This window comes from Scylla paramamosain, chromosome 41, assembly GCF_035594125.1.
Source record: "Scylla paramamosain isolate STU-SP2022 chromosome 41, ASM3559412v1, whole genome shotgun sequence".
Taxonomy (NCBI): domain Eukaryota; kingdom Metazoa; phylum Arthropoda; class Malacostraca; order Decapoda; family Portunidae; genus Scylla; species Scylla paramamosain.
The window spans coordinates 12,982,996-12,996,897 of NC_087191.1; the positions used below are offsets into that span (position 1 = coordinate 12,982,996).

The 13,902-nt window shown below is 44.2% G+C and overlaps 3 protein-coding genes across 6 annotated transcripts; 1 reads left to right on the forward strand and 2 right to left on the reverse strand.

The window, feature by feature from the left end:
* Positions 1-312: 312 nt before the first annotated feature.
* On the forward strand, positions 313-3,508 carry LOC135092818 (protein KTI12 homolog). Its single transcript, XM_063991567.1, has 6 exons — positions 313-706; positions 1,216-1,349; positions 1,430-1,606; positions 2,106-2,268; positions 2,405-2,503; positions 2,812-3,508. The coding sequence occupies exons 1-6, from the start codon at positions 575-577 to the stop codon at positions 2,935-2,937; spliced, it is 831 nt and encodes a 276-aa protein (XP_063847637.1). The 5' UTR covers positions 313-574; the 3' UTR covers positions 2,938-3,508.
* Positions 3,509-3,606: 98 nt separating this feature from the next.
* LOC135092819 (uncharacterized) lies at positions 3,607-6,786 on the reverse strand. The gene is made up of 4 exons (XM_063991568.1): positions 6,633-6,786; positions 6,165-6,303; positions 5,495-5,671; positions 3,607-4,407 (listed from the first exon to the last, which is right to left on the reverse strand). Exons 1-4 carry the CDS (start codon positions 6,749-6,751, stop codon positions 4,264-4,266), a joined length of 579 nt encoding a protein of 192 aa, XP_063847638.1. The 5' UTR covers positions 6,752-6,786; the 3' UTR covers positions 3,607-4,263.
* Positions 6,787-8,544: 1,758 nt separating this feature from the next.
* Positions 8,545-13,902, reverse strand: LOC135092817 (uncharacterized). 4 transcript variants are annotated; one of them, XM_063991563.1, is made up of 10 exons: positions 13,745-13,902; positions 13,124-13,264; positions 12,615-12,715; positions 12,371-12,508; positions 11,592-11,719; positions 10,982-11,171; positions 10,710-10,819; positions 10,068-10,231; positions 9,019-9,181; positions 8,545-8,734 (listed from the first exon to the last, which is right to left on the reverse strand). In XM_063991563.1, exons 1-9 carry the CDS (start codon positions 13,788-13,790, stop codon positions 9,024-9,026), a joined length of 1,176 nt encoding a protein of 391 aa, XP_063847633.1. In that variant the 5' UTR covers positions 13,791-13,902; the 3' UTR covers positions 8,545-8,734; positions 9,019-9,023. The 4 variants fall into 4 exon arrangements, with proteins under 4 accessions (XP_063847633.1, XP_063847634.1, XP_063847636.1 ...); XM_063991564.1 differs by having other exon boundaries at positions 8,551-8,734; positions 13,124-13,314; positions 13,745-13,861; XM_063991565.1 differs by lacking the exon at positions 8,545-8,734 and adding an exon at positions 9,667-9,816 and having other exon boundaries at positions 9,039-9,181.

The following is a 13,902-nucleotide window of genomic DNA, read 5'->3' on the forward strand; positions in this document are numbered from 1 at the left end:
ATTTAAATTGTTTGTGGGGGGAAAAGGGTTGAAAATTCTGACCTCCTTGACATAAAAAAGGGAAAATGAAGACAGGGAAAGAAAAGAAGGAAAAAGAAAATAAAAAAGGATAAAATGAAAATGGAAAATAAAGAAAAATAGGAAAAAATATATATAAAAGAAAGCAAAACGAAAAAAATTCCTCCCCCCAAAAAAAGGAAATGGGTATTCAAAATTAAAAGGAAAAAGAAATAGAAATATATAGAAAAAATATAAAAAGATAAGGAAAAGAAACAAAATACCAAAATAAAAAAAGAAAAGGAAAAGGAAAGAAAATAAAAAAATAGCCCCAAAAAATAAAAAATAGGAAAAGAAAAATACAAAAACTCAAAAAGATAAAAAAATATATACAAAATATGAGCAAAATAACAAAAAAGAACAGAAATAAACAATCAATCACGAAAAAAATAAATCAATCAATAGTAAACCCGTAATAGAGAGAGAAAGAGAAGGATGACCACCACCACCACCACAACAACAACAAGACCACCACCACCACCACAACAACAACAAGACCACCACCACCACCACCACCATGCCTCTTCTAATGCTGTCTGGCTTTCCCAGCAGCGGCAAGACTACGAGGGCGGGGCAGATCAAAGACTACCTGGAGAGTGAGAAGGGCAAGAAAGTGATTGTCGTGAGTGAAAATGAGGCGCTGGGAGAGGTGAGAGGCGAGTGAAGTTTATATATAAGAATAATTTGTTCATTTATGTAGGAAAATTCTTTATATTGTTATTATTATAGGAATGACTGAAAACTTAATATCTTAATATGAAGACTAATTATTGTTATTGTTATGGGAATTACTGATACCGTAAGCTAACAATTTCGACTTTGTTTTTGTGAGTAAAAAAATCCGACCTACACAAATCAGAAAGTAGGAGAGAGGTGGCTCATCTTCAGTTTCAACCAACCAACGATTTTCTGAAGCCTTTTTGTGGTGACCTGTAGTGAAGTCATTGATTTTCCCCTTTTCTCTTCCAAATGACTAGTTTTCAAGTTACGCCTCTGGGTGAAGATACATAACTATATAAACCTAACCTAATCTTACCCAACCTTGGATGAAAACACAAATATTTCGGAATTAACCATTATTACTATTACTATCAGGCCACTGTATAGGATTGCTGGCCTGGTGTATAAGATGGATAGATTATTATTATTTATCATCAGGACAAGAATGGTGTGTTTAGCGACTCTCAGCGGGAGAAGGAGGTGCGGGGGAGGCTGAAGGCCGAGGTGCTACGGACACTCAACAAGGACGACGTGGTGATCCTTGATGCCGCGAACTACATCAAGGGCTTCCGGTGAGGAGAGGGAGTGGTATAGTGACACAGAGTACTCCCTATGAGTTGACAACCTAATATGAGCATGTGTGTTGCCCTAGGTATGAGCTATACTGTGGCAGCAAGCAATACAAGACGACACAGTGCCTGGTGCAGTGTCCCACCCCGATAGAGGAGGCATGGAGCTGGAACCTTGAGCGGCCTGAGGGGGAGCAGTACCTGAGGGAAGTGTTTGATGGCCTGGTGGCTCGCTATGAGGCTCCTAACAGCACTAACAGGTAATGGCTGTGTGTGTGTGTGTGTGTGGGAAGAAGTTGGGGGGTACAGGTGGGATGGAGAGGAGTTTAGAAAAGAAATATTTGAATAATAAGGAAATTGCCACTAATAGGTCTACATATAGTGATGAGAAAACAGACATATAGAGAAAAGAAGGAAAAAGAGGAATTAACAGGAATATAAACATGAAATAAGAGTCAAGAGAGAGAGAGAGAGAGAGAGAGAGAGAGAGAGAGAGAGAGAGAGAGAGAGAGAGAGAGAGCACATACAAGCCAGTGAAAGCCTTTAACTGGTGCAGAGTTTAAGCTGCTAAGTGCCAAATGATATTACCTGTAGTGAAAGAAGTAGACAAGATGTAGAGATGATGTGTGGTGTGTGGCAGTGAGGTGTAGCAGAGGTGACAGCTAATGTGGAGTGTGTGTGTGTGTGTGGCAGAGGTGACAGGTAATGTGTGGTGTGTGGCAGTGAGGTAAGAGCTAACATGTGGTGTGTGTGGTGCAGGTGGGACTCCCCAATGTTCACCGTGCTGCCTGGTGATGCGCCGCCCTTTGAGGACATCTATGCAGCACTGTTTCTCACCAAACCTCCGCCCCCGAACCAGTCCACGCAGACACAGCCACTCTCATCCACCAACTTCCTCTATGAGCTGGACAAGTCAACACAGGTAAACACACACACACACACATATACATTTCTATATAAAACTCCACCTATTTCCTTAACTTTCACAATGCAAATACATGAAAAATTCACATATTACTTCATTAAGGAAAACCACTCACTCTCTCTCTCTCTTCCAGGAAGTGACAAGCAGTGTGATGACGGCCCAGAAGACGGCCACAGCGGGGGAGGCCATCAGAGTGCCAGGGGTGGACGAGGCAGTGTGTCTAGGCCGTAAGGTGAGCCACTGGGCATAGCACAGCTGGCCACACACAGCCACAGCATAAAATAAGAATGTTAAATAATAGTGATGATAATGACACTTCCACAGCAAGCCTTACAGGATAAAATGAGGATGTTAGATGATGATAATGATGATAGTAATGATAATGACACTTCCACAGCAAGCCTTACAGGATAAAATGAGGATGTTAGATGATGATAATGATGATAGTAATGATAATGACACTTCCACAACAAGACACATAAGATAAGGATGTTAGATGATAATAATGACGATAACAGTGATAATGGCGTGTGTCAACAGGTAACCCTTGCTGAACTGGCCAGAGCACGGAGACAATTCATCACCTACAGCAAGATGCATCCTGTAGAAGACCGGCAGAAGATAATGCTACTCTTTGTCCAGTATCTCAACAGTACTCTGGGCTAACCACCACCACCACCACCACCAGGGAGTGTTGAGATGGTCTGGGTGTGTAGAGAGATGAGGAGTGGTTGGAGAAGATAGCTGGATTGGATGAGTTTAGGTTAAGAAGACTGAGAATGGAGTGGGTGGAGGGAGTGAAGGGTGTGTGTGTGTGTGTGTGTGTGTGTGTGTGTGTGTGTGTGTGTGTGTGTGTGTGTGTGTGTGTGTGTGTGTGTGTGTGTGTGTGTGTGTGTGTGTGTGTGTGTGTGTGTGTGTGTGTGTGGAGTGCAGTAGTGTTGGATTGGTTATACAAAGCTGTTAGGTTAGGTTCAGGAGAGATTGTGAATGAAGTGAAGGATGATAGATGGGAGGAATGTGGGTGGAGTGTGGTAGTAATGAGTGTTATGAATCAATATTGTCATTAATTATACAAGGCTGTGTGGAGAGATTAGGTAAGAGGAAGACTATGACTGGTATGGATGGATGGAGTGAAGGGTGCTAGATGTGAGCCAGTGTTGAGCACGACAAGACACTGAATAAACATTGTCATTTGCTATACAAGGCTGTGTGGAGAGAAACAAGAGCTGTGACAAGACTAAGAGGTGTCAATAACCTACCACCACCACTACCAACAACAACAACAACAACAACAACTACTCTATCTTAAGGAGTTGAAGGGGAAGCAAACATGGATAGTACAAAAATATTATTGACTGCCAAGACACACTGTTGTTGGCACTTAAGTAAACTATTTCCTTATGTAATAAAAATATCTTCACCTTTAAGGCACAAACATATAAACTTCTCTTATCAACAATTTTTTTCCCTCTAGAAGCTTAAAATAAATAAAATGTATGACATGGTATTAATATGAACAAGTTGACTATAAAATTTTAAAAGAAAGTAAAAAAAAATTAGAATTAATCTACTGAAAGAAAAATCTACAATGAAATGAACTTAAAAGAATGTAGATGCTTAAAAAATAAAATCAATAAAAATCTAACTTTCTATCAACATCTGACAGAAGTTCAAAAATAAAAGCACAAAAATTCCTCAAAGAATAAAATAAGATACTAAACTTTACCACCTAACCATTATTCTTCATCCTTTTATCCTACTTCTCTTTCTTCTCTGCTTCCTTCACTTTGTTTCTCCTCAGCATCAATCATCATTCTCTTCTCCCTCTATTCCTTTATCTTGTTTCTTCTCTGTCTTCTTTATCAATCATTCTCTCTTCCATCTTATTCCTTCTTCTCTGTCTTCTTCATCTTCTAATCACCATTCTTCTCTCTTCTTTTATCCTTCCTAACTAAAATCTTCTTTAAAACGTCTTCCTCTCGTCTTCGTCACTCAGGCAACACTCTCCTCTTTTCGTGTCCCTTCTGCTTCCTCCTTCTCCTTCACTTCTTTCAAAAACGCCTTATTGCACACTTCAATGCCAGTCAACCCTGCGGCACTGAGATCCGCAAGCACAGCAGCTCTCACCTCCTTAAACTGCCAGTGTGTGCAGATGGAAGGAAGGACATGGGGGGTGATTTAGTATGTTAAGGGTGAATGGCTAATTAGGGGTGTATATTCTGAAATGCTTTGCTCTCTTTCTCCGCCTCTCTCACATCATGACTGTTTTTCAAGGCCAGGTTGTCAAGAGTGTTTTTTCCTGTTAATCTGTCACTATAACCATAAAAACACTCTTAAAAATCTGTGTAACTTCAGTGACTATTTTCAAAGGCCACAGAGATGATTAGCTAACTTCTCAAGGGTGTTTCTCCTGTTAATAATGTTGAAATCTTGCTAATCTGTCACTAGAATCATAAATACAGCCTTAAAAACCTATGGAACTTCAACTAGAGCCTTTTGAACCATAAAAAACACCCTTAAAAACCCATGTAACTTCAACTAGAGCCTTTTGAACCATAAAAACCTGTGTAACTTCAACTAGAGCCTTTGGAAACTAGCGGAGGTGCAGCTCAGTGTTTCAGAATATAGTCCTTAATCTAACTGTGAGGTGAACTAGTATAAGGAAGGATTGGAGAAAGATTCGGGTTCAAGATGGATAAAATAATGAGAGGAAATAAATAAAAGGAAATGAGAAGTAGTTAAAATGCCAACATGGAGATGATATGAAGGATGGTTGGACATTTAAGGAAAGGATGGAAAGCAGTGTAGTAAATGAAGGGAAAAACAGAAATAAATGATGAAGTTAATGAAGTAATGAAAATAAAGATGAGAAGAGTATAAGATGAAGGAAGCGAAGATGTGAAGAATGAAGATGATAAGGAGGAGACTGTTATGAAAGAGAAGGGAAGGGGAAAGAGAAGTGATAAAAACAATGAAATAGCGAAACAAAGATTAACATAAGGAAAGAGAGAGAGGGAGAATAAAAAATAAAATGCAAAGGAAGAGATAAGAGATAACTGACGATGAAAAGAACACAAGAAAAAGGAAAGAGGATTAAAAACAACACCAATATATTTTCACCATCACCACCATCAATAACAACAACTCTAACAGCACAACAACCATTGCTAATCACCATCCCTAGCACCAGTATCACAATTACCACCACCACCACCAATCTCACCTCAGTCTGTGTCCACTCCCTGCCAATTTCCGTCAGTGCCCTGCCGAAGAAGGGAAGGTAGGGCAGGGCGTGGGTGACTGTGGCAAACTTGGCAGCATGTTTCCCGGCTTTCACGTCCTCCAGCAGCTCAAAAGGGTAGAAGCTGTCCAGTCTCCTCTTCCAGCTTTCCGAGAGAGCCTGGGGAAGGTGGGAGGGAAGGAAGGAGGTTGTGTTTAAATGTCATGTGGTTTCTGTCTGTCTCTCTCTCTCTCTCTATCTTTTTTTTCTATGTCTATCTGTCTGTCTGTGTCTTTTCTTCTTCTTTGTCTCTATCTTTCTTTTTTCTTATTCTTGCTTTTTCCTCCTCTTATCTCTTTCTGTCTGTTTGTCTCTGTCACCTTCTCTCTCTCTGCCTCTGTTTGTCTTATCTGTTCTTTGTCTGTCTGTTTGTCTCTCTCTCTCTCTCTCTCTCTCTCTCCTTTCATCTACACATACTCCCTCCTCTCCCTCTCACATTTACATACACTTTCTTCTCTACCTCACACACACGCACACACACACACTCGACTTTTCTCCCTTCCTCCCTATTGCATTCTTCCTCACATACACAAACTCCTGTCTTCTTTCTCTCTCCCTCACCTACACACACACACACACACCCTTCTCTCCCTCCCTACCCCTCGCATCTCACCGTGCCCTCCAGAACCCCAGTGAGGAAGATGAGGACACACTCGTTCACTTCATGCATGCCATTGAGGCTGTCCAGCAGGATGGGCTCCTCACACCCCTCCTCCATCATCCTCTTCAGGGTCTCCAGACGATTCTTCATCCTAAATGGATAAAAAATAATATACGTGAGCAATAAATGTAAAGAAATTATTGTAAATATATTGTCAGGGAAAAAAGTGTGTGTATTTCATGATGAGTTAAGAACAGAGCAAAGAAATGAGAGGAACAATTGAAAAAGTGGTGCCAGGAGAAAGAAAAAGAAAAGAAAAAGAAAAAGAAAAAGAGAGAGAGAGAGAGAGAGAGAGAGAGAGAGAGAGAGAGAGAGAGAGAGAGAGAGAGAGAGAGAGAGAGAGAGAGAGAGAGAGAGAGAGAGAGAGAGAGAGAGAGAGAGAGAGAGAGAGAGAGAGAGAGAGAGTGCCTGCCAACCCACCTAGCAAGGATGTGACCAAGGCGGTGAGTCAAGGCAAGGTCGGCGTTGGTTATGATGTTCAATGTCAGGATTGGGGGAGGGCAGAAGACTAGAGGCAAGTCCAGCTCCTCACTATACATGTCAAGCTGCCCACAGGAAAGATTGGTGAAATAAAAAAAATAATACATGTTAATCCAGGTATATATGCATAGATCCTCTCTCTCTCTCTCTCTCTCTCTCTCTCTCTCTCTCTCTCTCTCTCTCTCTCTCTCTCTCTCTCTCTCTCTCTCTCTCTCTCTCTCTCTCTCTCTCTCTCTCTCTCTCTCTCTCTCTCTCTCTCTCTCTCTCTCTCTCTCTCTCTCTCTCTCTCTCTCTCTCTCTCTCTCTCTCTCTCTCTCTCTCTCTCTCTCTCTCTCTCTCTCTCTCTCTCTCTCTCTCTCTCTCTCTCTCTCTCTCTCTCTCTCTCTCTCTCTCTCTCTCTCTCTCTCTCTCTCTCTCTCTCTCTCTCTCTCTCTCTCTCTCTCTCTCTCTCTCTCTCTCTCTCTCTCTCTCTCTCTCTCTCTCTCTCTCTCTCTCTCTCTCTCTCTCTCTCTCTCTCTCTCTCTCTCTCTCTCTCTCTCTCTCTCTCTCTCTCTCTCTCTCTCTCTCTCTCTCTCTCTCTCTCTCTCTCTCTCTCTCTCTCTCTCTCTCTCTCTCTCTCTCTCTCTCTCTCTCTCTCTCTCTCTCTCTCTCTCTCTCTCTCTCTCTCTCTCTCTCTCTCTCTCTCTCTCTCTCTCTCTCTCTCTCTCTCTCTCTCTCTCTCTCTCTCTCTCTCTCTCTCTCTCTCTCTCTCTCTCTCTCTCTCTCTCTCTCTCTCTCTCTCTCTCTCTCTCTCTCTCTCTCTCTCTCTCTCTCTCTCTCTCTCTCTCTCTCTCTCTCTCTCTCTCTCTCTCTCTCTCTCTCTCTATCTACACATACTCCCTCTCTCTCTCTCTCTCTCTCTCTCTCTCTCTCTCTCTCTCTCTCTCTCTCTCTCTCTCTCTCTCTCTCTCTCTCTCTCTCTCTCTCTCTCTCTCTCTCTCTCTCTCTCTCTCTCTCTCTCTCTCTCTCTCTCTCTCTCTCTCTCTCTCTCTCTCTCTCTCTCTCTCTCTCTCTCTCTCTCTCTCTCTCTCTCTCTCTCTCTCTCTCTCTCTCTCTCTCTCTCTCTCTCTCTCTCTCTCTCTCTCTCTCTCTCTCTCTCTCTCTCTCTCTCTCTCTCTCTCTCTCTCTCTCTCTCTCTCTCTCTCTCTCTCTCTCTCTCTCTCTCTCTCTCTCTCTCTCTCTCTCTCTCTCTCTCTCTCTCTCTCTCTCTCTCTCTCTCTCTCTCTCTCTCTCTCTCTCTCTCTCTCTCTCTCTCTCTCTCTCTCTCTCTCTCTCTCTCTCTCTCTCTCTCTCTCTCTCTCTCTCTCTCTCTCTCTCTCTCTCTCTCTGTTCATCTTCAAATTTCTTCCTTTCTCTCATCCTTCACTCTTCATTCCTCTCCTTCTCTTCCTGATTCTCTCACCAATCATTCCCCACTTCTCTCCTCCTCTTCTTCACTCCTCTCCCTTCTTTCAACTCTCCTCTTCCACATCCTCTCACCAACCACTCCACATAAACAAAAAAACTCGTACTTTCCACCACCACACACCAACCACATCACCACCCAGCCTCACCTGTGAATAGTTAGTCCAGGGATGTGTGTGGACGGCAAGTGGATGGGACTGAAAATCAAGAACGCCAAGCAGGAACATTCTCTCAAGTTTCTGTGTGAGGAACCAGGTGCCTAAGAGAGCGCTGCTGTACTCCTGCTGCTGCGGCCAATCGTGCCCATCTGTGGTGCATTGTGGGGTGAGGTTAGAGAGTGGATCACCTAGCTAACTCCATTCCCTGTCACTGAGAACACTCTGTCATGCATACCACTCCATCCACAGACCTGGTGTGACGTTGGCTTTCTCCTGGTGAGCAGTGATGAGCCAGTGACAGGCCATGGCAGTGACAGATTCCACCATGCGGCACCAGATGATGAGGGGCTGGCCTATCATCAGCTGGCTCACCACAGGCAGCACCCCATAGCACAGGCTGGCTGCCGAGGTGTAGGAAACGTACTCCAGCAGTCTCACCACCTGCAGGAGTGTTGCGGGGTGTGTTAAGGGGATGTTGGGTGGTGTTTTGTGAGGTTGTATGGAGGGTGTGGAGGGGTGTTAGGGTGTGGTAGGAGAGGTGTCATGGGCTGTTACGAGAGTATCAGGGTGTGTTTGGAGTTTATCAGGGTGTCAGAGTGTGCTTGGAAGGTGTCAAGGAATGTTTGAAGGGTGTGAAAGGGTGTCAGGGTGTGTAAAGGGGTGTCAGGATGTGTTAGGAGTTTGTCAGGGTGCTGGGGGTCAGGGAGGCGTTGCAGTGGACTCACCTTCTCTAAGTTGTCGTGGTGGTTCCAGCGAGGTATGAGCTCCAGCAGGAAGTTTGCTTGATGACGGGCAGAGAGGCAGCATGGCTGAAGCACAACTCGTGGGCGGTGCTCAGTAGCTTATCCTGCCTCTCCTTGCTGGGTGCGCTGATGACCTCCACCAATTCTGCACACACACACACACACACACACACACACACACCATTACTCACTTAATATCACCTAACCTAACCTAACCTTATGTATCCTGACTCAGCACATATCACATTATTGACTTCTGATACTCTACATCTAACCAGACCTGATGTACACTGTTTACTCAATACCAAAACCAACTTTAAGCAATCGAAGCTAATATAATTTCATGTAATCTAACCTAAACACACTCATACTTAACTTACTCTTGTCTAACATAACCTAACCTAACAGAATCTAATCTACTGTAATCTTATCCTAACCTAGTTTAACCTGATGTCTTATCTAATATACTATACATCTATAATAGACACACCAAACCTACAGCTATAAAAAATAAATAACAAACAACAACAACAACAACAACTACAGTAAAATCCCTCTCATCCAGCATTCGAGTATTCGGCACATTTTTCCCCAAGCCTCAAAATCAATAAAAAATCAATGCGTACTCACAAAATCGATTAAAATTCCTGCGTGAGGCATACTTTGTCCCCTCGCCACCAGAGCGCACTGCTTCGCACCACCCGCGGCCCACTGCACTGTGTTTACTCAGTGACTCAGTCCCACGTGTGCACTGTTTATCGCCTGACGCCTTCATCATGCCTAAAGTTGTAGAAAAGAGGAAGCGTGTTGTGCTTACACTTAAGCAGCTGATCAGATCAGCTGATCTTTGTTATGGTAAGATGCGTGAGTGTAGGGTGATGATTGTGGACATAATTTCACTTCTATTCAAGTATCTGGCAATATTCAAGTATCCGGCATGTTGACGGTCCCATTGATGCCGGATAAGAGGGATTTTACTGTACTACTACTACTACTACTACTACTAAACACCAGAGCAGTAACGAACTCACCTGTCCTGAGAGCCACCTCAAGCCAGTTAGTGAGGCCGACCTGCACCTCTACCTGGTGTGGCCGGAAGAGAGGCACCACCACAGGGCATGCCAGGTGTGCGGCGGGGTTGGTAGGCCACACCCACCTTTCCCATTCATCCATGCCTCGCACCATCTCTGCAAACCTGAGGGACACACGTACGGTTAGGATGGACGGACACACGCACACACACACACATGGATATACACAGGGTTAGACATGTGATTTGATATATAGGGGTAAGATGAAGCATGCTTGCTAATTGAGGGAGGGAAGGAACGAGGAGGGGGATACAACATGGCTCCTCTCCTTTTCTTTCTTTCCTCAACCTTTTTTATCACTATTTTCTTTTCTCCTTTCAATCACTCCTTCCTTCCTTTTCTTTTCTCTAGCTTTTCTTTGATTACTTCTCTCCTTCCTCTCTTTATCCTCTTCTTCCAACATTTATTTTCTTAATCTCTTCCCTTCATCTTCATCTCTCACATTTTTTTCCCTCAACCTCTTTCCCTCCTCTCTTCATCTCTCTCTCTCTCCCCATCTTCCTTTCCCAAACCTCCTCCCTTCATCACTGGTTCCTCTCTCTCTCTCTCTCTCTCTCTCTCTCTCTCTCTCTCTCTCCTCACCTCTGGTACTGCGTCACATAGACCGGCCTGCTCTTCTTCTCCTCCACGGTAAGAGTGTAGATGTTGAACTGTGGCTGCGGCACTGCTGTGTTACGCTGATATATGTTCATCTGTGAGTGAGAGACAAGTCAGGGATGCAGGGATGGGTATACAAACACACACACACACACACACACACACATCCAGCATTTCACTCAGCCTCAAATATACACACAAATACACAATACACCCACATCTTTTCCAGTTACCCCCACACACGCACACACACACACCTTCTCCACCTTGGCACCATCACGCCAAACTCTGTCCTTGCCCTCCAGGTCCTCCAGATCCCCCGCCGCACCCTGCAGCCTCAGCCTCGCCTGCAGGAGCTTTGTCTTCAGTGCCTGGGGGAGACGCGTCACCACTGTTCTGTCCGCCAGCTGTCCTGCCACGAAGTCTGGCCGGAAGAGGTGGTACAGCCTGGCACGGAAGGGTAGATGCATTGGATTCTGAGATGAGGAACTGGAATAGACTGGAATAGGCATTTCTTAAGGGAATAGGGGTAGATGACTGGAATAGACTGGAATGGGCTTAGTTTCTTGAATAAATAGGGGTAAATGGAGAGAGAGAGAGAGAGAGAGAGAGAGAGAGAGAGAGAGAGAGAGAGAGAGAGAGAGAGAGAGAGAGAGAGAGAGAGAGAGAGAGAGAGAGAGAGAGAGAGAGAGAGAGAGAGAGACGACATGAATGCTGAAACTGTCCATGCTTTTAAGACCAAACTGGATAGATATAGAGACAGGATACTATGACATTACTTCCCTTCTGTATACCACAACTAGGTAAACACACACACACACACACACACACACACACACACACACACACACACACACACACACACACCTCAGCACAAAGGAGGCAGAGGCGTCAAAACCAGGCTTCAGTCGTAACCTCATCAGGACCTGCACACGATTAGGAGTGACATCCTGCCTTACTGTGATGTGGTAGAGGATGCGACTTGCCACGGAACTCTGCGGAGGATAGCAAGGTTAGTGGTGGTGGTGGTAGTGTAGTGGAGAGTTGGTATAATTATGAACTGTATTCTGAAACACTGCTTTCTCATCAAGACAATTTTTCAAGGCCACAGAGATCATTTGCCAGGTTCTCAAGAGTGTTTCTCCTGTTAGTAATGTAGAAATCTTGTAAATCTGTCACTAGAACCATAAAAACACATTCAAAGACTCATGCAACATCAGCTAGAGCCTTTGGAAAGTAATGGAGGGGCAGACAGAAGTGTTTTAGGTTAGAAATGAGTGGTGATATGGTGATAGTAGAAAATGTGATAAGGTGATAGTAGTAGTAGTAGTAGTAGGAGGTTAGGTTAGGTTAGGTTAGGTTAGGTCAGGTTAGGTTAGTAGTGGTGGTGGGGCAGTGAAGGTGGTAGGAATTAGAAAGGTAATAGTAGTAGTAGTGGTAGTAGTAGGAATGTAGTAACTGTAGTAGTAGTAGGAATGTAGTAACTAGTTGTAATAGTAGTAGTAGTAGTAGTAGAAGAACTGTAGTATCACTTGACACTTCAGAGATACACAACAAATACCAAACCACATACATCAACTACTAATATAATTTCTCCACACACACACACACACACACACACACACACACACAAGGGGGCCACACACCAGGGTAAGTGAGGATGTGAGGTTAAAGATGGTTGTGTAGCAGATGTGAATGAGAGGCTCCGATGAATGAACGATGCCAAACTCCAGCATTCCCTCCAGCCAGGACAGCACTGCATACTGCCATGTCACATTCACATTCTGCAGAGAGAGAGAGAGAGAGGTGGTAGAGGAAGAGTCAATCAAGTTTATGAAGGATTCTGTAGTAGTCTCAATAATTGCAGGGGGGAGGAGGCATCATCCTCACCTTAATAGCTGCTGAGGACACCGCCAGAGGAACCACCTGCAAGGGAAAGTCCTGTCCCTCCGGAATGAGACAGTACAGGAGGCGCCGGCGTATAACAGTGTCTGGGGGAGTGACGGGGAACGTGTGGTGAGGTGTTATTGATATTCTGGTGGTTGTGGTGGAGGATGTCTGGTAGAATGGAAGACGGGTGGAGTTAAGGAAAGATGTGTGGTGTAGGTGAAGTGAAGGAAGGCTACGTGATGCAGGTGGTGATGTGTGACGAAGATAAAGTGAAGGAAGGACGTGAGGTGAGGTGTTGCTGATATTCTGGTGGTGATGGTGAACGGCTGATAGAATGAATGGCGACAAATTATTACTGACACCACACGTCCTTAGATAAAAAGACATTAGACACACAAAACAACGAAGGCAGATAACAAAACAATTAACAAACTAAACAAATGGAAGCTCAATCAGGTAAGACACAGGTAACAGACACACTATAACTCAAAAAAAAAAATAACACTCACCATAACCTTTGGCAAAAACAATTTTCTGTGCCAGAGTGAGGATGGTGGAGGATGACAGGCCCCCCAGCGCTGCCTCCTCCAACTTCACGACGGCTTCCTTGACTTCAGAGCTTGGGAGGTCCTTGGGGCGGGTGTTGACATCTTGGTGGGGGAGTGAGTAAGAGAGAGGGTGCTGGTAAGGCATCACAACACTTCTTGGAGCATTTTTTCAGTGTAGCAGGGCGTTACCATGCCCACCAAAGTAACCATACGTGTAAATTGAATGCTGAAGTTACTTACATATAAAGGAGAATAGGATAAAACAAGTCATTACGAAGAAAAATGCAAAAAAAAAAAAAAAACGTTATTCCATTAATTTGAACACAAAGTTTCCTTTGGTCTACTGACATCCTAACACCCTTATTGTTCAACCCTACACGCCTAACTTCCCTTACATTATACACAAAAGCTCCACCATACACCGACTTTTTAGCAGGAAGCCCTCATTCACACCAGCTCTCGTCCACATAAACAACCACCACCACCACTACCTTGGACCCACCATGTAAACACCCTCAATTCTCACTTCCCACGTCTCTGATCTCCTTTATTTCATACACAAATGCTCCACTATACGCTCACTTTTCACCAGGAAGTCCACCGCCTTGTCCACCTCCTCCCCGGACATGATTTGTGGCTAAAACGTTCAAATTTGTCCTCCTTCCCGCTTTCCCGCTCTGCGTCTCGTGTTTGAATGCGGAGTGGCAGTTTCGGGCCCCAGCGTTGCCAGATTGTTTTGG